Source organism: Molothrus aeneus, chromosome 6 (assembly GCF_037042795.1).
Source record: "Molothrus aeneus isolate 106 chromosome 6, BPBGC_Maene_1.0, whole genome shotgun sequence".
Taxonomy (NCBI): Eukaryota; Metazoa; Chordata; class Aves; order Passeriformes; family Icteridae; genus Molothrus; species Molothrus aeneus.
In genome coordinates, this window is record NC_089651.1 from 56,054,471 (window position 1) to 56,081,272 (window position 26,802).

The 26,802-nt window shown below is 42.2% G+C and overlaps 1 protein-coding gene across 1 annotated transcript in view; it reads right to left on the reverse strand.

Moving 5' to 3' along the window:
- SYNE2 (spectrin repeat containing nuclear envelope protein 2) overlaps positions 1 to 26,802 on the reverse strand; it is a 158,870-nt gene that overhangs the window by 36,442 nt on the left and 95,626 nt on the right. The window contains exons 78-98 of the mRNA XM_066551868.1: positions 26,393 to 26,566; positions 25,781 to 25,912; positions 23,902 to 24,098; positions 23,552 to 23,684; positions 22,730 to 22,912; positions 22,159 to 22,305; positions 20,395 to 20,571; positions 19,042 to 19,197; positions 17,532 to 17,681; positions 14,983 to 15,159; positions 13,686 to 13,819; positions 13,024 to 13,228; positions 10,908 to 11,087; positions 9,335 to 9,460; positions 8,678 to 8,832; positions 8,115 to 8,262; positions 7,292 to 7,386; positions 5,790 to 6,024; positions 4,215 to 4,409; positions 3,372 to 3,497; positions 1,295 to 1,450 (exon numbers count right to left, since the gene is read on the reverse strand). Of these exons, the coding sequence (XP_066407965.1) occupies positions 1,295 to 1,450; positions 3,372 to 3,497; positions 4,215 to 4,409; positions 5,790 to 6,024; positions 7,292 to 7,386; positions 8,115 to 8,262; positions 8,678 to 8,832; positions 9,335 to 9,460; positions 10,908 to 11,087; positions 13,024 to 13,228; positions 13,686 to 13,819; positions 14,983 to 15,159; positions 17,532 to 17,681; positions 19,042 to 19,197; positions 20,395 to 20,571; positions 22,159 to 22,305; positions 22,730 to 22,912; positions 23,552 to 23,684; positions 23,902 to 24,098; positions 25,781 to 25,912; positions 26,393 to 26,566 (3,381 nt within the window). The remainder of the gene's footprint in view (positions 1 to 1,294; positions 1,451 to 3,371; positions 3,498 to 4,214; positions 4,410 to 5,789; positions 6,025 to 7,291; positions 7,387 to 8,114; positions 8,263 to 8,677; positions 8,833 to 9,334; positions 9,461 to 10,907; positions 11,088 to 13,023; positions 13,229 to 13,685; positions 13,820 to 14,982; positions 15,160 to 17,531; positions 17,682 to 19,041; positions 19,198 to 20,394; positions 20,572 to 22,158; positions 22,306 to 22,729; positions 22,913 to 23,551; positions 23,685 to 23,901; positions 24,099 to 25,780; positions 25,913 to 26,392; positions 26,567 to 26,802) is intronic.

Here is a 26,802-nt window from a genome sequence, read left to right on the forward strand (position 1 = left end):
TAAGACCCTGAAGTATTTTACCTCTTCCAATCCAGTTAACAGGGCAAAGGAAACACACATTCAAACTGCAGAATAACCTAATGAATCGAGTCCATGTGACTTTGCTGTAAGTGTTCCCCAGCAATTTTACACAACACTAAATTAATTGTAATACAGCAACAAGCCACAAAGAATGCAAATGTTTCACGGCATTTTCCTGCTACAAAGAAGATAAGTCAGTTCTCAGTGTGTTCAAACCCAAGGAGTTAGCATTTAAACACATTTAAGTTTCCTTTCTGCTGGCATTTTGTTTCAACTTCCCTCTTCCTTTCCCTGCTCCATGCCCTCGGGCAATTCCTGTGCTTATCCCTCCCTGCCTTTGGCAGCCAAGAACAAAGGCACCTATTCCAGAAAACAGCTGTATCTGGCTCTGTGCAGACACAGTCTTACACAGGGTTACACAGTCACTTCTTCCAAAGGGTTTGCAACAAAACCCTGGGCAGGATTTTGTTGTCCAGGACACAAAGGGTGAACTCCGCCCCGGGCTGGCTGTGGGGGAGCAGCCCCATTCCCACCCAGAAGTGCCAGAGGGGCTGAGCCCAGGAGAAACCCCAGTCCTGTCCCAGGAGAAACCCCAGCCTTGCCCCAGGAGAAACCCCAGCCCTGCCCCAGGAGAAACCCCAGTGCTGCCCCAGGAGAAACCCCAGTCCTGTCCCAGAGAAACCCCAGTGCTGCCCCAGGAGAAACCCCAGTGCTGCCCCAGGAGAAACCCCAGTCCTGTCCCAGAGAAACCCCAGTGCTGCCCCAGGAGAAACCCCAGCGCTGCCCCAGAGAAACCCCAGTGCTGCCCCAGGAGAAACCCCAGTGCTGCCCCAGGAGAAACCCCAGCCTTGCCCCAGGAGAAACCCCAGTGCTGCCCCAGGAGAAACCCCAGTGCTGCCCCAGGAGAAACCCCAGTGCTGCCCCAGGAGAAACCCCAGCCCTGCCCCAGAGAAACCCCAGCCCTGCCCCACAGAAACCCCAGTGCTGCCCCAGGAGAAACCCCAGTGCTGCCCCAGAGAAACCCCAGTCCTGCCCCAGAGAAACCCCAGTGCTGCCCCAGGAGAAACCCCAGCCCTGCCCCAGGAGAAACCCCAGTGCTGCCACGGAGAAACCCCAGTGCTGCCCCAGGAGAAACCCCAGGCTTGCCCCAGGAGAAACCCCAGTCCTGCCCCAGAGAAACCCCAGTCCTGCCCCAGGAGAAACCCCAGCCCTGCCCTGCTCCCCCTTCCCTGCCGGCCCCAGGGAAGCCAGCCCGGAGGAGGTGAACACTCACCCGCAAGCAGAGCTCTTCCCACTGCCTGTGCAAATGCTCCACTTGCTCCTTGAGCACCATCATGTCCTCGGTGAGGATGAGGTGTGCCAGCTCCGCCTTCATGGCCTGCAGCTCCTTCATGTCGTGGGCCCAGTCTGCCAGCGACTGCTCCAGCTCCTGCATGGAAACGCACCCGCACAAGCCTTGGCACTAAGCTCCTCGGCTTCCCAAACCTGCTGGCTAATCCCCTGCCTGGCCTGTGGGGGAGGAGAGCAGGCAATGTGCAGCCGTCTGTGTTGCCGGGGCTGGGCTGGCCAGGATCCCTGGGAGATCACTGGAACCCCACTGGAACCCCACTGGAGCCCATGGCAGTGCCCCACTGACCCACTGGTACCATCCCTGCGTCCCAAAGTGCTGGGATGCAGCCTGGCCCTGGCAGCTCCCCATGCTCCAGGGCAGCATCTGGGCTCTCACACCCAGGCCAGCATATGCCTGCTTGTTCAGGGTTTCCCCTATTTGTGTTATAATTGCTTTGGACAAGTTGTTTTCCACCTGCATTTGCTCCAGTTTCAGGTTATTTTTCTAAACACACAAAAAGATTTAAATCAGTTGCCTTCTCTAATGAATGATGTCATAGGCACTTCCTCAGATTTGTGAGGAACGTGGAGCTTTTAAACTGCTTGTTCACAGAAAACAGGCTCTTTTTTTTTGCTTTGCTCCCTCAACTCCCCTTTCTCTTTATTGTAAGTTACACATTTTCCTTAACACTGTTAAAATTGTCACCTAAAAGGCAGAGGTACCACTGCATGCAGCTGGGGAATATGACAGTCTACACACACAAGGTCCTAGGTCCCATTTTGCAAAAAAGCTGCTGGGAAGGGTAATTGGCTCATCCAACAAAAAAAAAAAAAACAACCTCTTAGAGAGAATCCAGTTTGTCTCATTTTGAAGGGGAAAAAAACTGTGTGTCTTTGTGTCAGAAGTGTGCTGGGTCTAAACCCTGTGAGGATTTTCACAGGTCTTGGATCCAGCTTCAACACTAGAGGAAAACATCAAATAAACCTGACTCTAAAATTTACCTGAGATCACAGTACTCCTATAGATGTGCACACTTGCATTTATGTTTCCTAACAAGGGGCAAATCCAGAGCAATTACAGAGTTAACTATGGCATTTCATGGGACTTTGCTAGCCTCGTGTAAGGTCCAGGGCTGAAAGACAAATAGCTTTATTCCAGATAGAAGTGCACAGCAGGAAGAGCATGCCATGCCATTTTAGTCCTTTATTGTACTACAACACCTACTAGCAGCACTTGCACTGGCACTGTCTGACCCTGCTGCCTCTGCAGCTGAATTTCTCTTGCTGGGATAAGAGGCAGAAGCTGTGTGCTTCCATCTCCCAGATTAGTCAGGGCTACAGCAAGGCTGCTGCTGTGGGAAAGGCAGCCAGCACTCATAAAGAAGATTTCAGACAGCTGATAATGAGTTCAAAGCCTTGGCTTGTTAATAAGCTTATTTGTTCCCACTACATAGGTCAACAATTCACTTCATAAAAGGATGATGAAAGACTGACCACTCCAGACAAAATGTCTCCTATTCCTTGGAAATGCTTTTCTTGCCATTTAATTTTCATGGTGCACTATGGGCTGCAAGGAATTTTGCCACTCCCTTACTCTTAATTTTCTTCTCTTTAATTATTCCCACATCCTGCAGGTATGTATGGTGCTTTGCAGAACTACAAGGTCTCTTGCCTGAGGAGCTCCATGTGCAAAATGGATTGGGAAACAAAAAGGGAGATTCAGTCATGGGAAAACAGCCAATTGAGCTGAGAGAAGGGAGCTTTTTCCCTTTTATTTGAGAAACTATTTATTTTATAAATTCAGACTGTAAAGGGAGCAGAAGCAGGAAAAGAAATTCCAAACCCTACTACTACTCAATCTTCTTGATCAGCTGGACTTTGGAGATGGGCAGCAATCAGGATGGTATAAAGAAGAGAAATTCAGTGTCACTGAAGAGGAAGTAAGAGGGAAAACTGATTTTACAGGGATGAGGTGTTGTGCAAAGACTACATAAATTTAAATACAATATAGCTGTTCATACCTTAATTTGTTCCTTGGCTTTGTGGAGCTCTTCATGTTCAACATGGAGTGGATCTTTTACTTTCTCCTTTAGCTCTTGCAGTCTGCTTTCCAGTTCCTTGGTTTGCTTTTCAAAGCGGTCATAAGTCTGCTCAGGGAGACCCAAAGAAATACAAAAGGTGAGGATATTTTATCAAAACATATGAACCACATGGATATGTTACAAAATAGCATCTTCAACCTATTGAAATAATCTATCTTGTGCTCTGGTTTTTTGAATTTTCTTTTTTGATACATAGTGCCACCCACAAGACTTTGGTGCTTGGATTTACAGAACTTCAAGCCTTTCTTATTTAAGCCTTGCTCAGAGAGCATTTCTGCTCACCTGGTTTTGTTCAACCCAAGAGGCTTTAAGCATGGTTTTTGGACTGTATCAGTGACAGTATTCAATTTTAAGACATACCTAATGTTCTACCTAGCCATGAAAGCAAATTCATTGCTGTAAGGAAATAAATATGACCAGCCCTTCTATTTATATGCTGAACAACATGAGGAGGAACAAGTCATGTTGACTCTAAGCTAAATTTTAGCTTTACAGCCCAAAGCAGGAGTGAGCTCCAGGCCATGGGGAGCTTCAGAACAATCAGAGCAGAAACATCCATTGTAGCAACATATGGAATCCAACTCAATTTCCTTTGGAGAATCAGGGGACCACAGTTTGAACATTCCCCAAGCCCTGATGACACATGACAGCACTTCCCTCAGAGTACCCCTGCAGCGAGCAGCAGCTCAGCCTGGAGATGGTGGGACAGGGAAGCTCCTGAGACCCAAGGCCAGAGCAGCAGGTGGGGAGGGCATCACCTACCTGTAGGGTGCCACTGAACTGCATCTTCTTCTTCTCCAGCAGGGCCTGGGTTTTCCCCCAGCACTGCTGTAGCTGGCTGAGCTCCTCCTGGAGGGCAGCGCTGGTGTTGGGATCAGAGACAGCGCGCAGCTTCTCCCCAACGTCGATGACCAAGGTGTACATCGCTTGCCACCTCTGAAGGATCACTGCCTTACTCTTGAAAAGGAAAAAAAAGCTGTTCTTAGGAAGTTCCAGAAGTGCTTTCTTGGTATTTCACTTGGGAAGATGACTCAGAAGGTACAGCTTTGTTCACAGTTGTGAAAGATGAATCAATAGATCTCCTATGTGCTTCTTTGATTTCAGAAAAATCGTGTTTTCTCTGATATTTTGATTTATAAAACTCCACAAAAGCTTTCCCCAGACCAAATCTATAGTGCCAGACCAAAAGTGTAGCAGTCAAAAAAAGATGGAAATTCAGTTGTGTGAGTTATTCAGAACAAAAAATACAAACTAAGCTCTGTGACCACCTCTAACATCAACATCTTAGGCTCATTTCTTCAGAGATAACAGCCCTGTTAGTCATGATGCACTCCAAGTGAAGTAAGCCATCAATAATAATTTGCCCACAACAAATTGATCCCTAACACAAGGAGGTATAATCAGAGTTTCTTTATGTAGAACAGCAGCAGGAGGAAAAGGGCAATTTGGAGTAGGAGGAAGAAGAGTTTCTGGCTTTTCTCACTAATAAAAAAAGCATGAGCAATAAGTTGTAAAATCTACTGAAAATCACCTTTACACAGCAGGTACAGATGAAATAAAAAGGGCAAGCACCAAATGGAATACTGGTAATGTGTTAATCCATCAACACTAGGTGTGTGGGAACACAATATAAATCTTGGACTGTGCAAATAGCATTCAATAGTCTGATTTTAAAGGTTTTAGATTGCCTTATGCAACCATCAAGTTCACTGCTTGTTTCTACCTTCCTATAAAACAAAGAGATCCACAGTTAAATGCAAAACCAAAACATCCAAAATTAACAAAGGAAAATCTTTTTTTCCACTGCATGTAAAATGCAGAACCCACTGTTCTGAAGAATTGCTCATAAGGTTTGTACATCTTGGAGTGAAGAGATTCCTTTGCTTTTTCTTTGTTTCTGGCCTCTCCTGCCCATCCTTGCACACACAGGATCTGTATGGCCTGTCTTGCCACATAAGTACCTTTCTTCAGGCAAAATAAAAGTCCTGAATTCAGCAGTCGTGTCAGTAAGGTGTACACAGACCTAGAGCTTACCTGCTAACTAGTGTGTCTGTCTCATCTGGCACCCTGAATTGCCATTTTCATATCCATAAGATTTTTAAAGCATGCAAGGCTACTAAATGGCTGTGCTGATCAAGAAGTTTCTGAGTATAATGAGCCTTTTGCAATGTCACTGCTTTCTTACCTGTGCTCAGCTTTAAGGAAAAAGTATCACCAATCATTTCTCTTCCAAGAAAGTGTGTGATTTTAAAGCTTTTTGCCTGACTGGACAGAAGCTGTTTCAGTCTAAGGGAAAAAGCCCATGTATTTTAGAGTTATGAGAAATAAACACAGTACCTTGAAATCATGAATTACATTTCTAAGCTGGTAAAGGCTATAACAGTCCTGGCTCTTCACAGCTGCAAGGAAGCTGTTTGTGTCATCAAGGAATCTGCTGAGGCTCTGCAGGGAACTCCTGAAGAGCTGCCACTGGCTCACGAGTCCATCAATGTCCTTCTTCCTCTGCTGAACCATCCGGATAACATTCTGCCACTGCTCTTTCAGCAGTGTCAGCTTGGAAATAAACTCTGTCCTGAAAATTACAAGGGCTGAGTGTTAATTTATTTTGATCTCAAGGCTGCATATTACAGTAATTGCGATGGAGCTCCATTTGCAAAGTTGTTTTTTAATTATAATACCCAGCAATCCAAGGAAGCTCTTTGTAGCCCTAAGTTCAGCCCTGCTCCCTGTATTCCACCTCTTAAGCAACCCAAACAACTTTTTACATGATACAAAAGAGGCTAAGGCAAGTCAATCTTGCAATTGTGGTATAGCAACATACAGAATACAGCAATCAGACACAATATGCACTGAACACTTCTCTGGAGAACAAAAAGGTCAATCCAAGTGAGACAAGGTCGCTGATTACACTGCAAAATTGATCTGCACAATGGAAAATTGTGTAGTTATTGAACCCATTTAAGCAGTTATTTTGTCCTCTTCTTCAACATGGTCAGATGATCCAGCAGATCTGGCTGGTTGTTTAAGGCAACCCCATCTATCAATTCTGCTTCTCTGCAGGAGGCCACTGTTCCTGATTTACACTCTCACACAAACCCCTGCCTTTGTATGGTAGTTCCAAACACAAAATCCAGCAGCTCAGCTTAGTACAGCCCTACCTTCCCTGGCAGCTTTAAGCCAAGCTATGGATTCCATACTGGCATGTCTGAGGGGAGCACACACACTGTCCTGCCAAGTCTCTGGAAGCAGCAGGATCTGGCAGGGAGGGAAATGTGTTCACCCCAAACACCTGAGGCAGCTGAACTCCTGCTCACAAACATTACCTGCTGTTTCTCATGCTACATTGATTAAGAGAAAGGTGTAAGATCATACTGATAAAAAACAGGTAAACAGGTTTGGGGTTTCATGGCCAGTGACTCAATGCCTGCCATGTGTGCCAGGAGCAATGTGGACAGTCCACACCTCTGCACTCTGAGAAGCAGAGAGCTCCAGGAAGAGGGAGAGCATCCCTCACATGCAGCATCCTCATTATGCTCTGTGGGCAGGCAGCTTCTCAACCACAGGCACAGAACAAAAGACTCCTCTTCAGGAGCAATTATTTTTGCTTTCAGCCCAGCCTGTTACTATCCCAAATGCAGTCTGGCCAGGTCATCTGCGTTTCTTTCTCACTGCACCTTCTCATGCTTTTGCAAAATGTGACAGGTGATCATTCAAAGAGTGAACCCAGCTAAGAATTTGGATTTATGTCCTCATAAGAGCAAAGATTCAATACCAATTCCAAGGAATACAGCATATTCACTAAATAACCAAGATCTTAAGGAGAAAACCAAATAAAGTACCTTTTCTCTGCTTCTCCAGATTCCAAGGAGAGTAGAACTTTTTCTATGATAGAATTAAATGTTTGCTGATTTATGGAAATCTCAGTTTCCAGCATCTGAAAATACCAAGGGAACAAGTTTTAACCATGCAGTGAACAACCTTTGCTATGAAAGCTGCTTCTGCTCCTCTAGAGTGACAGCATTTATTTAATTGTAAAAGCTGAAAACTATTCTTTTCATTTGCTAATGTCAAATGCATCCTAAGAATCCACAGTTTTTGGGTACCAGGAGGAATTTGCACATATGTGATAGTGGACCCCACCATGAGCTGGATGATACAGATCTGAAACCCAAAGTTTTTTGACTGTTTCTCTGTAACAAATAGCAACTGTCTGGAAAAAGGCCTGAGAAAACAGATTTTTCACTAAAATCTAACAACTGGTCAAACCAGAAATATGCTGTGAAAACACTATTTTAAATGCATTTCTTCCAGAAACTGTTAAGATTGCTGCTAGGTCTCCAGCAAACTATCCAGTTAGCTGCCACAGGCTCCAGTGTTCTGGGACAGGCAGACAAATACTCCTCAGGGTTGGAGAAATTTAAGACTTCCATGACACAGCACTTGAAGATGCACTCCTAAAGGTCTGATCCTTGCAAAAAGGGATCTGGCCCTTTGGAAAAGGATTTTCACGTTTCAGAGTTTTTACCCTAATAGGCGTTTCAAGAGTGAAATGCTCTGTAAAATCCTGCCCAGATCTGATTTCAAAAGGCACAGCATTTTCTAGTGATTTCCCCCTGCCTTCATCATTCAAGATGGTGCTTCCATTTTTAGACTTAGCTTTACCTCATATACTCTCTGTTGCTCTTGCAGTTCTTCAAACTGTCCTGGAATATCTGTTTTTAAGGCTTCTTTCATTTTTTCTAGGAATTTCATCCACTTTTCACATTTCTGGAAGAATTTCTTCTCATCATTTTGGGTTTCCTCAAGCATACTGTAAAACAAAATGAATAACCAGAAACTTCTGTTGGTGGATGTTTTTTCAGGGTATGTTTACAGGTGCTCTAATGTGGTGATTAATAAAATTATTATATATTTATTTTGAAATTTATTTTGAAATTTATTTTAAATATTTTAAAATTTATTTTAAAATTAACATATGGGGGTTTCACTTGGCACTTTGCTCCATTCCTTCCCTACAAACATCCAGGTTTTTGCTTTAAGTGACTTGGAATACAAATAGCAACTGAAAAATCAAGTAAACTGCAAGGGCAGAATTCCACCTGGCAAGCCCCTGAGAAAGCTGAGAACAGATTGCAAGATATTCTGTGCTTTAACTTGGTTTTCACTTCAATCACAGAAAAGGGAATTGTTACTAGTCTTTTTTTTTTTTTGTTTGCATTTCAGACCTGCAACATTCCAGAGCAGCTGCTGTTTTCTGACTCCACTGTCGAGTCAGGCTCTGCATTTTCTTCAGGGTGAAGTCATTGAGTGGCAGCTTTATGCTTGCTTCATTCAAACTCTCTATGCTTGGAGAAAGTGCAGCAAGCTCCAGTGTCTGATTCTGGAAGTAAGGAAAAAATAAATTATTGCAGAAAAGTACTGCCTTTCTTTCATGTAAAAGAAGTATAGAAGCTTATTCTTCACAACTTGAAAGCACCCAACATTTCTGTGTTAACTTCAAAAAATACAGGGGAATAAAAAGTAATAACTTTTTTACATAAGGCTCACTTTTCCAACAGTACTGAACAGATACTCAAGACCTGGAACCTGCACATTTACCTCATACCCTACATTGAGGGAAACAGGGCAGCTCCAGAGCAAAAGCTGGGGAAAAAGATCTCTAATCAACCCCAAATCTGGTGATTTTCCTCCCTTCCATGCAGGCATTTGGCCTGAAATGCAGATCTAGAGTTTCTAAACTTTAATCATTGCTTTTTGTGTTTTGGCTGAACTATAGTTACTCTGATTGAAGTGCTGCAACTGTGACATTCAGGACACAAAGGGCACTTTGAAGTGGGCAAGAGCTGAGTAATATCTTTTTGTATTTGGGAATGCAAACATACCATGAGCAATTCTGAGTTGTCTCCTTCCTCTAGACAGAGGCTATCAAAGGTGTCTGTGCAATTCTTGACACGACCCTCCAGTGTTTCCAGGCAGTTGTTGAAATCCTCCAGTTGTAAAAGATTGAACTGGGGTGAATATTGAAAATTTACATTAGTTACTACGTATTACTCTTATTCAGTAGACAAAAAGGAGCAATAAGCAATATTTTAGGAAAACAAACAGTTATTAAACCTAAACTCTAATGTATTTATAACTCTCTATTGAACTTTTTTCCATTTTTCAATGGGACAAGGGGAAAATTTAACCCAAAGCAGAGAGCAAGAAACAGAATCTCCAAATTCTGAGACAGCTGTAACGATGTGAAAGGAATAGGGGTTTCTGTGATACCTTTTGTAACTTTGTGCTATTTAACTTATTGTGAAAGTCAAAACTCAGCTTATCAGAGGGGGGAAACTTGTGAAAATGAGCTTCCTTTGAGGTACTCACAAGTCTTGCACAACCAAAGCTGTGCAGCTTACATGAGCTCTTGGAGAAATCAGTAGGGCTGGATTTCAACTTTCCTTTAGCAGAACAGCACTGGGAAAAGTTTTTATTTCTTTCCAGAATTAAACTCCACATCTCTGACAGCACTTACACAACAGTTTTTTAAGGGATGAATGGCAAAAACTGGTGTGTGGAGAGAGATTGCTGTGGTAATACCACAGGGTTAAACCAGAGAAAATGACTAGCCAGAAATGCATTTTTTCATGCAGTGAGAAGTTCACAGGGAATATGAGAAACCTGTTATCTTTACAAAGATTTCTGGCTTCCAGCCATTAACTGTGCTGGTAGATGGAGTCATAAATAGAGCTGGCTTCAAATATCTTGATGAATTTGGATTTACTTTAAAACAGAACAATTCATTGGAACCAGACTTTTTCCATAGGAACAGACTAATTTTGTATCAGTAAATGTCCAGCAGTACATTTGCTTGGAAGCTTTCTCAGGAATATCTGTGAAGAGGAGAAGTGAATCCTCCACTACTCTGAGCAGAGCTCCTGGATCCAGGTCTCTCCCCACTTGGCCTGAACAGGAATGTGAATCTGGTCCTCAGAATTACATCAAATGGTCACAGTTCTCTGTTTGGTTTTAGGTTCACTACATGAACTCTTCCCAAGGAAAACTGAAGCCCATGATTTTTTTTCAAGGCAGAGCTGAGAAAGTTCACAGCTTACTTCAATGTTCAAAAAAATAAAAATACATTTCCTAATCTTTAATCATCTGAGGGTCCTGGGGTAACAGGCCCAGTGACAGAGGCTGTTAGAGCAACACAAGCAGGTGAGGGTGAAATCCTTCACCTGTCCCTCTGGCTTCATGTATTATTTCTTCAGATAGTTTATCATCCTGTTGAGTTTTAATGAATTGAAATTTCAATTTTTAATGAAATTTCAATTCAAGAACTATAGTGAGTTTTAATGAATTGAAATTTCAGTTCAAGAACTATAGTGCTCTAATGAGGAATGTGGCTCACACAGGACTCTAGGGAAGTTACCCCACACTAACAGCTAATTTAATATTAAACAAAATAAATACCTGAAGTTCATCCAACTTCCTCTGCAGCATCTTTTCCAAATAGGTTGCTCTCTGGAATGGCTGCAGCTTCTCCATCAGAATGGCCTCAGCAGCTGTCCCAGCCTGCTGTTTTATCCTGTCAGCCTGCAAATAAATCTGGGCTCGGCATCCTGCAAGGTTTTGAAGGCCGTGCTGTAAATTCTGATGAGAGAAGGGGAAAGGGAAAAAAAAAGTCAGTAAATGAATCAGATCATCATTCATGTGCCACTTTCATTTGGCATCTTTTGTTGCTGTAACTAAACTCTTTTTGTTGAGCCCATCTGGGAGCCAAGCTCAGCTGTGGTGAAAGCTTCAGTCTTTTACTTGGAGGATAATGGGAATTGCATCCTTTGAGTGCAGTGCTGGGAAAGGCACAGTTCAAAGTTCAATGGACCACCAGTGACTTCAGGCAGTGGGATACTGCTGCTCCAGAGGAAATCTGGGAGGGAAACTGGGATATCCCTCTCTACAAGATGTGTGTACACTAGAAGATGGAGGAACTGGCCCATGCTGCAGATGAGGAATGCTATTTAGATACAGCCATACCAGTACTTTGGATCCCTCAGTGACTGAGGACTATGGGTTTGGTTCTATTTGTTCCCCTTTATTAAGAAAGATATAAAATTATACTCTAAAGGCAGTACAAGAACAAAGGGAGTGATTTTAGATTCATTCAATGTACTTGATTTTTTTCTTTTTTTTTGACAAGTGAAATTTACTTTTAGCCATGAAACCCCCTGAAATTTGCCACTATGTATTATCTTTTCTGAGAATGATGAGCAAAGTCTTCTGATGAATAGCAAAGAACATTTCCCTAAAAAGCAAAATGATCCTTGCTCCCTGACCCCTTTATTTGAAAGGATCATATTATAAAATACCACTCCACCCATTTAATAAAGAACCCATTTTAATTTCTTCTTCTCTATATAAGAATTTATTTTTCAGTTTTTGTGGTGGCAAAAATCCATAAAACCATAATTTTTCCTAATATATAGAGAGGAAAAGATTAAAGGGATTAAAATAAAATTTTGTTGTGCACATGTATATTCAAATACACATAACTCATATGCCATTTCATTGATCCCCATTCTTTTAACTCACCACTAAATAAAAAACCCCAATAAATTCCATGTGTTCTACCCACACACACTGCAGACAGGGTCTGCAGTGCTAATGCCATTCAGGTGGCCATGCCTTGCTTAGTAGGTGTAGCACTCTTCCCAAAAATTTCCAGAAAATGCAATTCCTTTTTGCTGACATATTGGTGAATTTCTGTCACAGCCATTAGTATATCAGAAAAAAGTAAAAACATTTTGGTCTAGGCTTTGCTGCTGTCAGTTTTTTTTTCTGACAAAGAAAGATACAGGAGTTCTTTTCCCTGTAATGTAAAGTTTCTTATTCAAGGCCACATGCAAAATGGAATACTCTGCACTTCTTCCAATTCATGGCTAGAGATTCATAAAGCACAATGAATCACTGCTCTGTCCTGACATAAGGATTATTATATTTCTTTATCATAGTCTGAAGAAACCAAGAATGTCAGAACCTAATGACAGCTTTGCTGCCTGATAGAGTCCAATGTGCTGTGTGGTTTCAGCATCAGATCTCATTTGCCCGAAGTCAAAAGCATTTAGAGTAATCTAACTAGCTCAGGAATCTGAGAACTCATCACACCAGACCAAAACACAACACCAAATCCAATTTAAAACAATTTGAAGGCTGTGGAAGAGTTCAGGATGATGATGTGCTCAGGAAAACTGCTCTTTTTTCCCTCAGCTATTGTTCTTGTAGATATTACTCCTCCTCCCCATAAGGTAAATAATTTTTCTTTCAGTGATTCCTTCCAACACAGGCCTGATCTTTTGTGTAGAGCAGGAAGTGGCAGAGATGGAATATGACTCCCTTCTGCTCTTTTCTCACCATACACTAGCTCAGGTTTGGTCTCTGGTCAAAGTGCTTAAAGAAAATACAAAGGTGCCTGTTCATGGAAGAAACCCACAGATTTTATCTTTTCCACTGACTGGATTGCTGGTATTCTTTTGCCTTGTTTCTCAAAAATAAATCTTGGTTTGTACTCAGCAGCAGAAACTTCATGTACCTTCATCTCCTGTATCCTCTGCTCCAGGGTTTCTATGGAGTTCTCCTCAGGCAGGTGAGCATCCAAGAGCTGAGCACACTGCTGGCTGTACTGCTGTAACTTGGCTGCTGTCTCAGAGCACAGAGCCTCAAAGGGCTCCCAGAGCTGCAGAGCTGCCTGTGCTGCCCGCAGCTGATCTGTGATGTCTTCACTTACTGAGTTCCACCTGCCAAAATACCAAAAGATTAAGAGTGTTTTCCCAGTAGGTTCTCCTGCAGAATGTGATTTGGCATAGGATTCCTGAGGGAGCTGCTTTGCATCCACACCCATGTTCCTGAAAGCCACAGTTTGTGCTGTGGGACCCATCACATGAAAAGCATGCAGGTAAAAGGCACAAGAAGTTCCCCATCCCTGGAAGTGTTCAAGGATGGATGGGGCTTGGAGAAACCTGGTCTGGTGGAAGGTGTCCCTTTTCATGGCAGGGGGGTTGAAACTGGATGATCTTTAAGGTCTTTCCAACCCAAACCATTCCATGAGTCTGTGACTCTACTCCTCACAGAGATGCCCTTAGACAGGTGAGATGCATTAGTATAGATTTGAAAATCTGACAGATGTTGAGTCCTGCCTCAAAAACTTGGGTTTTTTTGAATTCTAATAACTGGGGTCTGATTTTGCAGGCTTACCTAGTGTGTGCCTCCATGCACTTCTGGTCAATAATCTCAGCAAAGGAGGGAGAACAGCTCTTCTTCAGGTTACTGGCAGCAGCCTGGAGCTTGGCCCAACTTTCTTCACTGCTCTCTGATTCATCTTGAAGAGCCTGCAGAATGGATTATTGCAATTAATTGTGGGGGATAAATGACCTAAGTGTAACTTCCCCTATAGATTAGTAAGGATAGGGCAGCAATAATGCCATACTTCTGCAGCACAGATTAAAATGTTTGCAGAAAATGTAACACCAATTCCTAAAAATCAGGAAGCTAAGAGAGGTGAAATAGGAAAAAAATAATTCAGGAGACCTGTTTTGAACTGAGATAATTTATTGGCTGTTAAAGAAAAAGCTCATTTAGCAAACCCACACCTCTGAACTGAATAAATTCATTTGCTAGAAACCAAAAGTGCTTTTATTTTAAGCCACTGTTTCTACTGGCAGTAAAGCTGGCTTGATATCTCCTGCCCTCAGCTGCAAGCTCCCTCTCCTGATATAACCATTACAGCATATTTGTGAACTGCTCCAGGTTAAAAGTAAACATGATTGAAGGAAGGAGGTGAGAAGGTGCCCAGTTCCATTTATTTATAACATGAGCCCAGGTGAGGGTGGGAAGCACTTGTGCAGGGTTTACTGCCAAGAGTCCCATACCCAGCACTCACAGCCTCAGTCTGTCCTGCACCACTTCTGATACAACTCCATAAAACCCAATTCAGGCCTTGTTTACAGGAAAAGAGGGAGTGCTTGCACAGCCTTTCAACACTCATTTAGAGCCAGGAAAGGGGATTTTAGCCAGAGCTGTGAAATGCCCAGACCCAGGGCCAGCCTAACAGCCTAATCCAGATGCTCCACTTGGACTCTGCAACAGCCAAGCACAGCAGCAGGAGGATCCAGAGCATTTATGTCTGGCATTCTGACTCATTCAGAGGCTGTGCAGGAGACTCCAGCTCTCTGGAGGGTGACAGAATAGTTGGACTGGTGCTGGAGCAAGCAGAAATGCCAGGCTCAGCATCAATACAAGGTGCAAGGGAGGAAAAGACTTGGTGGGCATTTTTCTTGAACCTTGTACCTCAACTGCACTCAAGCTGAACTTATGCACTACATAAAATAAGAAGTCTAAGTGCCTCTGGAGATAAAAAAATAGCAATATTGCACTAACTTCAGTGTCATTATAGGAAAGAAAAAGTTGCTCAGATAATTTTTTCAGTCTTTTTTTCAATGGAGTTTGTTTGCCTAAAGGGAAAGAAGAAAGTACAGAAATAAGACAACTTTACCTGGAGAGTTTTGACCTGTTTTTTCAAAGCTTCCAATGAAGCTTCTTCCTCAGAAGGTTTGCACTGGTCTATGCAGTACAAATATCTTGTTGTCATCAAGCTGACTTCTGCATAAATCTCATCATATGCTCTCCACTGCTCCAGTATTGACTCCATTGAGACCTTCAGCTGTGCAACCTGCAGACAAACCATTTTTGTTAATATTTCTTGGGTAGTCCTGACATATAAATCACCTTTAAATTGACTTAGAAATCTAAACTCAATGCTCAATCCATGACAATCCACAAGAATTTGCCAAGTTGGAGTATTTTACTATACTTTTTGTAAGGAATTATGCAGGCTTCAAAAACCATATCTAGAGTGAAGCATAAGAATTTGCTAGAAATCAAAATTTCACTGGAGGTCAAGGTGGCACTATTCTGTCAGAACGCCCCAGGAAGTACTGAAATAATGAACTGCTTATTTCTTCCTGCCAAAATCAACCTGAAGTGAGAGGAAGTTGAAAGCCTTCATCTTCTTAGGAAGCAGATAGTTTGATCCAGAGATCAAGCTTCCTTTCAAGGACAATTTGAACAGAAATTGGTTTGCATAGAAGAAGCCACTGCTGCAATACTCTGAGAGTTGTCATCCCTCTTATGCCATTGTGCTCTAATAATGCAGGCCCACCTGGACCCCAAGCTGGCAAGTTCAGGATTTTCATACAAAATTAAATGACTGATATTCCCTTTATTTTCTGTCCCTTTCATTGATGATGGATATCCCCTTTATTTTCTGTCTCTTTCATTATTACAGTTGTCTAATCTACAAGGGGCAGGCATGGCTTCCATTTGCCAGAAGCTCCTAGACACTGCCAACACAAAACCACAATCCTCCTTCCATCATTGTTATCCTTCTTTTTCAGGGAAGTACATAAGGCATGTCCTGGGTTAGACAGAACATTCACCTAGTTCAATACCTGTTTTGAGTCATGCTTGGAGAAAAGCATAAACACCAGGCAGACATACAACCACATCTCCGTGAGACCTGACAAAAGCCAGATGTCAGATTTTGGTTCTGACTATGCAGGCACAAAATGGAAGATGAAAAAATGTTCACACCGTAGTTCACCCTAAATACACTGCATAGATAATTTTATCCTGGTACCCGAGTTTCAGGCACATACAGGCTGGTGGATTAATCATCCCTATTCTCTTTTGAATCATGGTACAAGTGGGAGGAATCTCTAATTGCTTTTTGTAGCCTGTAGCTAATTACTGCCCACACAAGGAAGATGGAAAGGCATCATTCCCAAGAAATGTCTCAGGGCCCCAGACTCACAGGCTTGAGCTCAACCCACGGACAATTTAATCAAGGTATTCCATCTCCTTAGCCCTGTATTAGAAATCTCTGCCTGGTTCTGATGTGAGCAGTCACCCGTGGGAAGGAACCTGCACTCGCTCTTTCACTGCACTCACAGAGAGCTCAGCCCCAAGAACAACCTGAAGTTTGCAACTTCGGTACTTTAGTCACAAAATCCCCAAAATTGACATGACCCACAGTGACTGTAAGAAGAGAAAAAGCACCAGGCTGTCTGTCAATCCTGCCAATTTCTACCCCCAGCTATACATCAGAAGGAAAAGCTTTCATCATGTACATAAACATAAATTTTCCTGCTTTCTTGGTAAGAAACAGTCACATCCTTTCTGCTGAAACCTAAACCAAGAAGCAGCAGATCAATACTGGATCAACATCTCCTGTGGAAGAGTTCAAGCAAAAGGGTTCAGCTTTCACAAAGTTCTGAGGGAAAAAAGCAAGGAATCTGTAATAAAAAGTAAAAGCAATCTTAAGTAGAAACACTACTACTCCATCATGTATAATTCTCTACAGTATGTGGTTATTTATTATCACAGATTCAAATCTTTAAATGTGTTCGTTATTATCTCTCCTGCACCTATGAATTACATCCACATTAAAAAAATGATCAGCTCCAATTATAAAGATATTGTGACTATAAATACAAACTGCTGGGGAGTCAGTTTGCATGGGAAACCTATCTGCCAAGCTCTCCTTGAAGCAACTGGAAACTACACAGGATTTGATGATGGCAAAAGCCACCCTGGTGTGTGGATGAAAGAGTAACTGGGAGGTGGAAAAGCTGCAGTGAGAACAGGGCCAGAGTAGGCAGCTTCCAACAGTTGTACTACAAGAGAGAAAGAACAGAGTATGAAAGAGAAGGAGATGCAGTAAGAAAGTTTAAGGTTTCTATTTGCAGCTTGACAGAAAAATAGTAGAGCTCTTTCTTTATTTTCTTAAGCTGCAAATGGGGATCTGTTCCTCCTCCTCTTGTACCCAAACTGCTTCAAAATCAGACCAATTTTTCTCTCTCAATTTTGGAAATACATTAATTTACCTTACAGTAAAGACTTAAAATGGAATTCTTAGGAAGGTAAAGTGTAAGGAATACTTTGCATCTTTTTTGTACCAGCTCCTGCCATCCCATGAAGAAGATTAATGACATTGGTGGTCAGAACATGCAGTGTAGGAAACCTGAACACAAGCAAGGCTTTTACCTGGTTTACAATGCTGTCCTTCATTTCACACAGCTCAGCTATCCTCAGAGACTGAGCTTCTGGGGTTTGTTCTGCACTACCATTCGAAGCCAAACTCTGTTTGAGCTCATCAAGAGTTTTGGATTTAGCCGTGAGTTGATTTTCTAGCTCCTAATAATGGGAAAAAGAAGATAAGCAAGATCTTTTAATGAGATCATAAAAAAAAAACTTCTGTGTGAGGAGCCTAGGTAAACATTCCTACTTTAAAATCAATTTTGTGTAATTCTTCAGTCATGCAAAGGTAAGACAGGAACTGGTTTTGCAATGAGCGAGTCCCTGACATCCTAACAACTTCTGGAAAGTTATTTTCAGTTTGTCCCTTCCCTCAGAGGGACCTCCATGGCAGAAATTCCACTGAAATAACCTCCAGTGAAATCAAGTGAGAACAATCTCCAATGTATGGAGATACCTGGGACTCCTTCCCCAGCACAACCAGCAAGATTATGAGAGACTAGATATGCTGGGGAAAGTTCAGCAGGGAGCTCTTTACAATGTGAGGAACTATCCATACCCACAATGGGCCACAACATTTTCCTATAATGCTACACTTAAAGCTATGACTTTTTTTCACTTCTCACTCATTGTCCCCAAAACATTTTTGAATTTGGACCTCATTTTTATTGACCAAATGAATTTTAATGAAACATTTTAGCCACCTGTATCCTAGCAGTGTGTGTTGCTCTGAGCAGGAGAGTGTTTAGACCAAGCTACCCTTGTGCCTTTCTTTTATTCTGGCCCCTCCACACATTTCAGAGATGCAAGTAACTCAGTGTGTAACAGAGCACTCCAGACAATAAAAGCAGCCTACTACAAGAGAGAGATGTAACCATGGCAATGAAAGAACAAATATTCCGTGTTAAAAAATAGAGAGGGAACACTGTACTGAATGAAAACAGCAGACTGTCAGAGTAACAGGAACCAGTTATTAGCTGGCTGCCACCTGTATTAATTTTGAGGGATCTGATGCCTAGAAAAACATAACAAAGGACACTCAGATCCTTGAGGCTGCTGCAGAGAGACTACACTACAGTCTAGGGCAGAAGTAGAGAGAGTTGCTATTTGTCCAAATGGGACTGAGTAGTTTCCATGACACTTCCATCACAGAGCTCTTCAAACTAATGGAATTCATAATTTCTGCCATGGCTGTGCTGAACTGAGAACTACTTCTATTGGAAGTATCTCAGAATTCAATATTGCTGCACAATACTCCAAATACCACAAAGCAACAGCAGATGCATCTTCAATTGGTGGAAAAAAACCACAGAATAGCCACTCACATTAAAAATGGTTCTGGCTCTTTATCACCCAAATGCAACATGGTTTAATTAAAATGACACTGGAGAATTCTTCTGGGAAATGGCAACTTCCTTCACATTTCTTTCTGTTAAAATCTGTGCAGTTCCTTAGTCTGGATTCAGCAAGGTGGGCTAAATAGGGCTTTTATAGTAACACCACTCATGTCATGCTTTACCTTGCAATCATCTAAGGTGTTCTGTGCAGAGATCAGACTTGCTGGGGTCTGTAAGGATCTCAGTCGGTCACTCTGAGCTTCCAGCCAGCTGTGCAGAGTCTGGGCTTTGTTCTCATTCTCAGTAATATCCTCCAAAATGTGTTCCAGGTCTTGTATCTGAAAGTTATGGAAATGTTTTAACTTACTTAAACCTCCAAGTGGGCAGAAACAGGGCTTTGCCTTCCATGACAAAATTAGACATTACAAAATCCATACTGAAAATACTCTTTAGAGAAAATACTTTGAAAGAAAAACCTAAAATGTTTTGCAGGCTCTTTAGCATCTGACCTTTTCTTTTGGAAGAAACAAGGCAGTGTGTGCTCTGGAGCTGGGAGACCTGACAAGTTGGGGGACCCTGGGCTATGTGGACACATTCCTATGGAGTCTGAAAAATCTCATTCTCACTAAAACCCACCAACAAAGCTACTAATAAAAAGGGACCTCAAGTTTCCTATCTTCAGTCTTGGCCCTGAAGATCCATTAAATCCTAGAATTGAATTTCATGAAAATGGTAGAGAAGATAACCTTTTCCCCAACAAAACTGAAATTTCATCATGGGAATTTTCAATTGTACGGGAAATAGAATTTCCACTTAAAAATGTTTCTGGAAGACTTTCTGAACTAAAAAACATTGGCAAGTTTTCATCTGACCAGGAGTCTTTGTGTCTGGATTCAGAACAGCCAGCTTCCCCCAAAGCTGTATAAATTGAGACACAGAGATGAAAGAGAAATGTGTTGGTAGAGGGATTCATTCCAGCAGCCTCATGGTTGCATTTTGGGATTCTAAGCTCCCCCACGTCTTTTCCACATCATGAGTCACACCAGCTTTTCTGGGCATTGAGGCACATATGCAGCAGCATCTAATTCTGGATGCATGGATTATTTCTAGCCTCACTAGAATAGAATAATTCTGAGGCACTTCCTGAAACAGATTTTCTCCAGAGAAACAAGACTATGTGCTGATAGGAAAATTCTGCATGTATACTGACTCCATCAGCTGCTGACCTTCAAAGCACTGCATTGAGAAAACATATTTAACTACTGCAGGAGGAGGACACTGACAGAGGAACCCATTTCCAGTGACCCAGGAGGGCTGGAGCAGGGCTGGGAATCCCTGCTGTGCCTTGTCCAGGGGGTTCGTATGTCTCCATCTGAACGTAGCTGTCAACACCACTTACTTAATAATCACTGTTTGCACAAATCCAACTGCTACAACAGGAAAACTGCTGGTAGCCTGACATATCCCCAATACAGAGCAGTGGCACAGGCAAAACCAGAGCTGTAAGAGAGAAAGCCATGGGAACTCAATCCAACCTTTCTGTTGAGGGCTGCCTGCAGGCGGTGCCACCGCAGGTTCATCTCACCCAGGCACTCCGCAAACTCTGTCCTTTCGTAGCGCTTGCTCTCCACGTCACAGGTGCTCATCTGCAGCAGCGACTGGTTAACAAAATCTACCATCCACTGCTTAAAGTTCATTTCCATCATGTATTCCTGCAGGGGAAAAAAGAGAAAGAACAAAAATATAAACCAATCAGTTCTGTGGTTTTAATCAGAGTGGTTCCAATGATGCTTCAAGGTGTGGGAGTGGGTCGTGGATGGCTTTGTTTGAATCATGACCTGAAAGAGACTTGTCTGTAGGAATAATCCTCAAATTTTACCATTCTGTATTTGTGTAGCTGTTTCCATCCACTGAAATTTCTGCAGAAAATCTCTATCATTACGTGGTTAGTTCAAAGTAAAAACAGGCTAGAGATGGAGCAGGGAATAAAACCCAGGGGTACCAGACCCTGCACTTAATCCACTGGACAAAACCATCACACTGCCATGGGCCCAGATTAGGCCAAGACCAAGGCTTTCTCACACTCCTGCAACTCACAGGAAAATGAAGTATGAGATTCTACTCTTTTTAACAAAACATCTGGTATCAGAATAAAATATCAGAATATCTGGGAGGAAAAAGTGTCCTCCAGCATCAGCATCTCTTGCGCAGAGAGTGAAGTGAGAAACTACATGCAAAGTGAAAACATAAGGGAATGTCTTTTTATTTCAGAGGGTATTAGAAGAGAGCAGGAAAGGGCTCCGTATTTATCCAGTAGTGCTTAGAAAAGTCACCAGGGAAAAGTCACCACAGTAGCCACAGCTGCTTCCCTCTAGGAATTTGTGACCATCATCCCAGCTTTCTCCTCAGCACACACAACCCCACCTTGCTGACAAGTGCAAAAGATACACCTACAAACCCACCTCTAAATATCCAAAGTGTTAAGAACAGCACCTCACCTACATGTCCCAACTGCCAACTCCAACTGATAGAGACCAAAATGTTATCTATGTGCTATACCAAGGACTTGGAAAGAAATGTTTGCATGGGCACTTGCCTTACAAGCAGCACCAAAGCGGCTGCAGCTGCAGACTGAGAATTGTCAGCCTGTCTGAGCCCAGAGAAGGGGCAGAGGTAAACAGGGCTCTGTGGGGATTCATGCCCTGAGGCTGGGCTCCCTGGCATCCCTGGAGTACACAGCATGAGTCCTCCCTGTGGCTGGAGCAATCAGCCTCTGACACTCATGATCTGACATCTGAACAGTGCCAAGAGTCTGCTGCAGCCTCTCTCTCCCTGCAGGGACGTTCATCTTGTCCCCCTTTCCTAGCAGGTGATTTCTTTTGATGACCCATAATATTCAACCTCCCTGTTCCCTAGATAAATGGATTCAGGTTATGGAGCTCCATTAGGGTATTCCTTGTTAAAAAGACAGACTAGAACACAGCACAAACACAGAGTCTGTCCTCCTAAGGAAGGAAAGCTTTCCTGCTCATCACATTTTACCATCTAAATGCAAGAGAGAGAACAGATGAGACAGATGGGACAGCATGAGAAAAGGAGATTACAGCCCAGCAGGCAGTAGCTGTATTGCAGAACAGGCAGTGGTTTGTGTGTCATGGAAGCATAAGGTTGTATAAAGGAGGATACAGCACGTTTCAGACTGAGGAACCCTCTTGAGAGCAAGGGGAAGGGTATGACAGTGCCTGTAGGCTGCTTCCATCCTTTTCACAGCAGGCCTGGACTCACAGTTTCCCATTTACCTTGTACTTCTGAAGGAGGGTCTTGACCTGGGCAGCACTGCCTTGTGAATTTAATGGCTCCTCACGTTCCTGCTGCTGTTCCACATGGTCCAGCCAGGCCATTAGTTCAGCAATAGCTTCTCGTGATGAAAGCTTTTCCATCTGAAGCTGAGGTAAAGCATATCATGAATCCTCTACACTCTACTTGTTAGAAATACCAAGGAAAATGGCATTTCTATTTTTAGAAAGGCTCAGGCACTATAATCGCATTACTGGGGCATGAACTTGAAAGTGAGCTCCAGAGAGGCAAATGACTTCAGTTCTAGAATTCATGAATCTGAAATAAAATTCTTTTTAATTTTGAGTAATTCTTTCTAATTTTAAGTAACAGGCTTCCATGCAAAATCATAAAGATAATGAATATATGTAAAACAGCCCGGGAAGAAGTAATATTAAACTGCAGTACAATATTGGGGTTATTCTGAAAGCGTGGCACAGCTAATTCAGAAAAAGTCAACTGAATTCTAGCAGCAGCATTTTAACATAATTATTTAGCTTGAACTGAGAGATGGCAGCAGAGTTTCTCACTCACCTGGTGAAGCTTTTCTTGGATGGCTGGGAGCTGTGTAATCAGTTCTCCCCATTTTTGCTCAAATTTTGCCAAGGATGACCTAAGTGCTGCAGTATCAGCTTGCTTCACGTGGAGAAGCTGGCTGGCAGTGCTCACCACTGATGACTTCAGGGAAGATTTTTCATCAACTTCCTTAGAAAATGTCTGAGGTGCACAGGAAAAATTTAAGAGAGGGTAAATATTTATATATCTATTGAAATGAAGACAAGCCATATTTTCACAGGATGAAATGCCTCAACAAACAGATCTTATCAAGACGGCAAAGACCAGAAAATCTAAACATGTTTTGGCAGATAAATCATTTTTTTGCCCACCTTGATATACAATGCTGAATGCCACCTTTTGTTCCCAGAGAAATTGAGATTATCCTGATCCCCACTTCACAGAGAGGTCCAGGGAGCAACCCCAGTCCTCAGACCTCTGGCCAGCTCACATCTACCAGCCAACCTTCATGAGCCTTTTCCTTCCCCCTCTGCACTGTTGCTTCTGTCTGGCCTCACACTGGGGCTGAACCTCCTGGCTAGCCATCCAAGGGGAGCAGGCAAAGACATGAAATGTAATTCAGCATGTTCCTCTTTCCTGACTTTGGCTGACCACCTTCACTCCTGTACCCTGAGCCCACACTCCAGGGTCAGCTGTTGAGTGGCTTTGGGGCACACAGCCATTCAGTGCTGATTATGTGGGCGGCTCAAGGGCACGGCAAACAAAAACAACCTCTCAAAAGGGTCATTTTCACCAGAATTCACAATGTCTTATCTAAAGCTGGCAGCAGAAATGACTTACAAACAAACTGCTGATGTTCTCCCTGATGGTGGCAAGATCTTGTGACACATTGAGAGACTGCTCCTTCCAAAAATTCATTCTCTGCTGAGCAGAATCCAACCATTTCATCAATTCCTCTGAGTCTCTGTTGTAGCTACAGGAGGAAACAAAACACAGAAACACATTTCTAGCTGAGGCTGGGATACATTTCTCACCCTCTAAGTTGTCTTCTCTGTGAGTAGACACGTGCTATTCTGGCACTTCTGCTGCTGCATAACCCTGCAGAGGCATGGCTTCAGCTGACATCTATAAAAAAATCACAAACTAATGTCTAGCTCATACTTCAAACTGTTTTGATGTGTTGGACCCACCTGACCAGGAGTTTCAGTAATGTTTGAAGTCGGTGTAGTTCATGGCCAACTTTTTTGGTTAAAGACAGCCACTGCTCTTCCAGCTTCCCAATCTGGCTTCTTATTTCTGGACAGTTCACAGCAGTCAGCAATTTCTTCCCTTCCTTCACCATCTGGTACAGCCTGGCATGCTTTTCATCAACACTGCTTTTGATTTTCTGTCAGAATATGGGAAGTTTGCAAAACAGGAGCATTTTAAAGACACAAAACACAACTAGAAGAACACATATCACTTGTTCTAACTTCTTAATCATTTCCTCTGTAATGTATTTTATTTTCCAAATGACAGGAATCTGAAATTCATTACATGCAAAAGTGACACAGGTTTTTGTGGGCTTGTTTGTTTTTTGTTTGTTTGGTTCCTCTGGGTAGGTCAAGACAAATCTCAATGTACTTTTATACGTTATCAGAATGATTGTGTTATGGTTTGATGGGTTTTTGACACCTGAAGACCTCAGGCAATGGACAAACACTCTCTATCAGATCTGGCTGCACTGTCCAAAGATATGACTGCTCCCACCATAAAATTGTCTTTCCAGGCTCCTCAAAGTTATTGTTCCTCCTTCAGGCTCTATCCTATTTTTTAAAAATGTTACCACTGTTTTGAAGGAAACAGCTGGGATAATTATTGAATAATGGTGGCAGGGAGAAACGAAGAGTGGACAATGAAGTCGTTAAGTAGAAAACAAAGGTCTGGGGGTATTTCTGTCACAGGAATTAAGCCCTAGAGAATTTAATTCTGCTCTGTTTTTGAAACTGTGAAGCTCCACAGTTTCACCCTGCACAAAACATCTTCTAAAGCTTTATGCCTTTGTTTCTGAAGTCTTTAAAGACAAATAAAGACTTAAGAGTGAAGAGCTAGTGAAGAATATAAAAAGCCAAGGAAAACCAGGCAACTTCACATCAATGACTGTGCAAATTTTGCATTTCTCTTGTCTCAGTGCAACAGGAATCAAAAGCACCAGAAGGCCACTATTACAGTAAACATCTGCAGTTGATTTATTACAAAGGCTTTACTGTAGCTCAGATTTTCCTGGGAATGTACAGTGATGTCTTTCCTGCAGTCAACTAGATTAAATCCTTATAGCACTTTTTCCCTTTATTAAACTTGTTAATCATTTATTAAACACTCATTAATTTGCTTTTTTTAAACACTTATTAATTCAAAAAATTGTAACAGAGGATGTCCTCTGAAAACTGAGAAAGCTCACACCTGTGAGGAATGCAGAGCACTCTGAAAATACATCACTGAGGTTACTTAAAACCTTTCTTCTTAATTTTGTAAAACAACCACAAATGCTGCTTTCATATACTTATATTTAAATGTGCTTAAAACATTGATAAAATATTTTCAGCTGGAGCTGAGATTGTAAATAAAGATGTAGCTCTGTCATCAGAGATGCAGCTGCAACCAGTGTTACAGTAAGAGTTCAAATATTTGGTATTTTCAGATATTTGAAAGCACTAAGTTGATTGTCCTTTTCCACAGGTTTTACACTGTGGCATGAAAACAGTTTCTGAATTACAGAGAAGTGGCACTTGCTGTCCTTGGGATCCATGGAGCCTGCACAACATCCATCTCACCTGAAATACTTTCCTTTGAAGACTGAGTTCTGAAGTAGTTATAGTCATTACTTCCACTAAAATAGATTTGTAGCCCCCTGGCTGAAATTAGCAGCCCAATCTTCCCCTACTTTTAAAAGTCAGTTTTGAGCTTGCATTCACACACAGCTGAGGAGATGAGGCAGTGCCCTGCAAACCATCTCCTCATATACTAATGAAATATTTTTTGCCAGTTCTACTGATGCCTAAAGAAGAGCAGTGACAAACACATAAATACCTCTAGAAGTGCAATCCTTTCCATTAATCTTTCTTCAGTTTCTTCAACCAAACTGACAGAAGGCAAAGCAGAGGCAAGTGCTTCTAACTCCTTATTGAAAACCAGGCATTCCTCATCAAATACCACCCAATCCTAAAAAATACATTGAATTGTTAACACAGCACACATCCATTTGTATTTTAATGCACCAGACTCAGGCCTTAATGCCTTCTAAAACATCAGCAGCTCTTGCTTTAATGAAACATAACACAAAAATAAGTGAATAATATGTAAATATCAAAGTGAGACATGATTTCACCTAAGATGAATTAATTATGCATTCTCCAAAATCTTTAAGGATTCTTATTTTTAAGTGGTGTAGGCAATTTTTTATTCTCTAGGGATGTTCTGAGGTTATTGGTTAAATTTTTTAAGTTTTATTTTAAAGTGGTGCTGCTATTTTTTTCCTTTTCTTTTGCTTATTTTTTGCCTTTTTTTTTACTGTTGCTGTCCAGTGGAATCAGAAAAGGACAACTACTAGCCAAAGAATCACTGGTAGGACAAGAGCTGCCCCAGATGCAACTTTTCTCCTTCCCTCTAGGTTTTACTCTTGAGTGTCTTTTGATTTATTACCTTTAGCAGGCTCTCTAAGTGTATACCATACTGGCAGGCCTTCTGCTCCAGCAGTTTGACCTCATTCACCAGCTCTCTCCAGAATTCCTCTCTCTTTTGCAGGACAGAAGGACTCACTCTCTTGGAAAACGCTTCCATGTAAGCCATACGTGTCATGAGGTTGTGGAAAAAATCCTGTAAAAAAACCCCAAGTTTCAGCTTGCTCTCTAAGAGAGATCACACTCCCACAGCAGGAGTTCTAAGGCTTAAGTAGTAGGCAGGACACGGTAATCCTTTGGGATAACTATAAGAAAAATGTGTTTTCCTTACACAGCTATGTGTTCTGAGGCAAGCAGAAATAGCAATTTATCACCAAAACTGGTATTATTCTGGTCTACTGAAAAACTTGTCTTTGTTTTCTGCACATACAC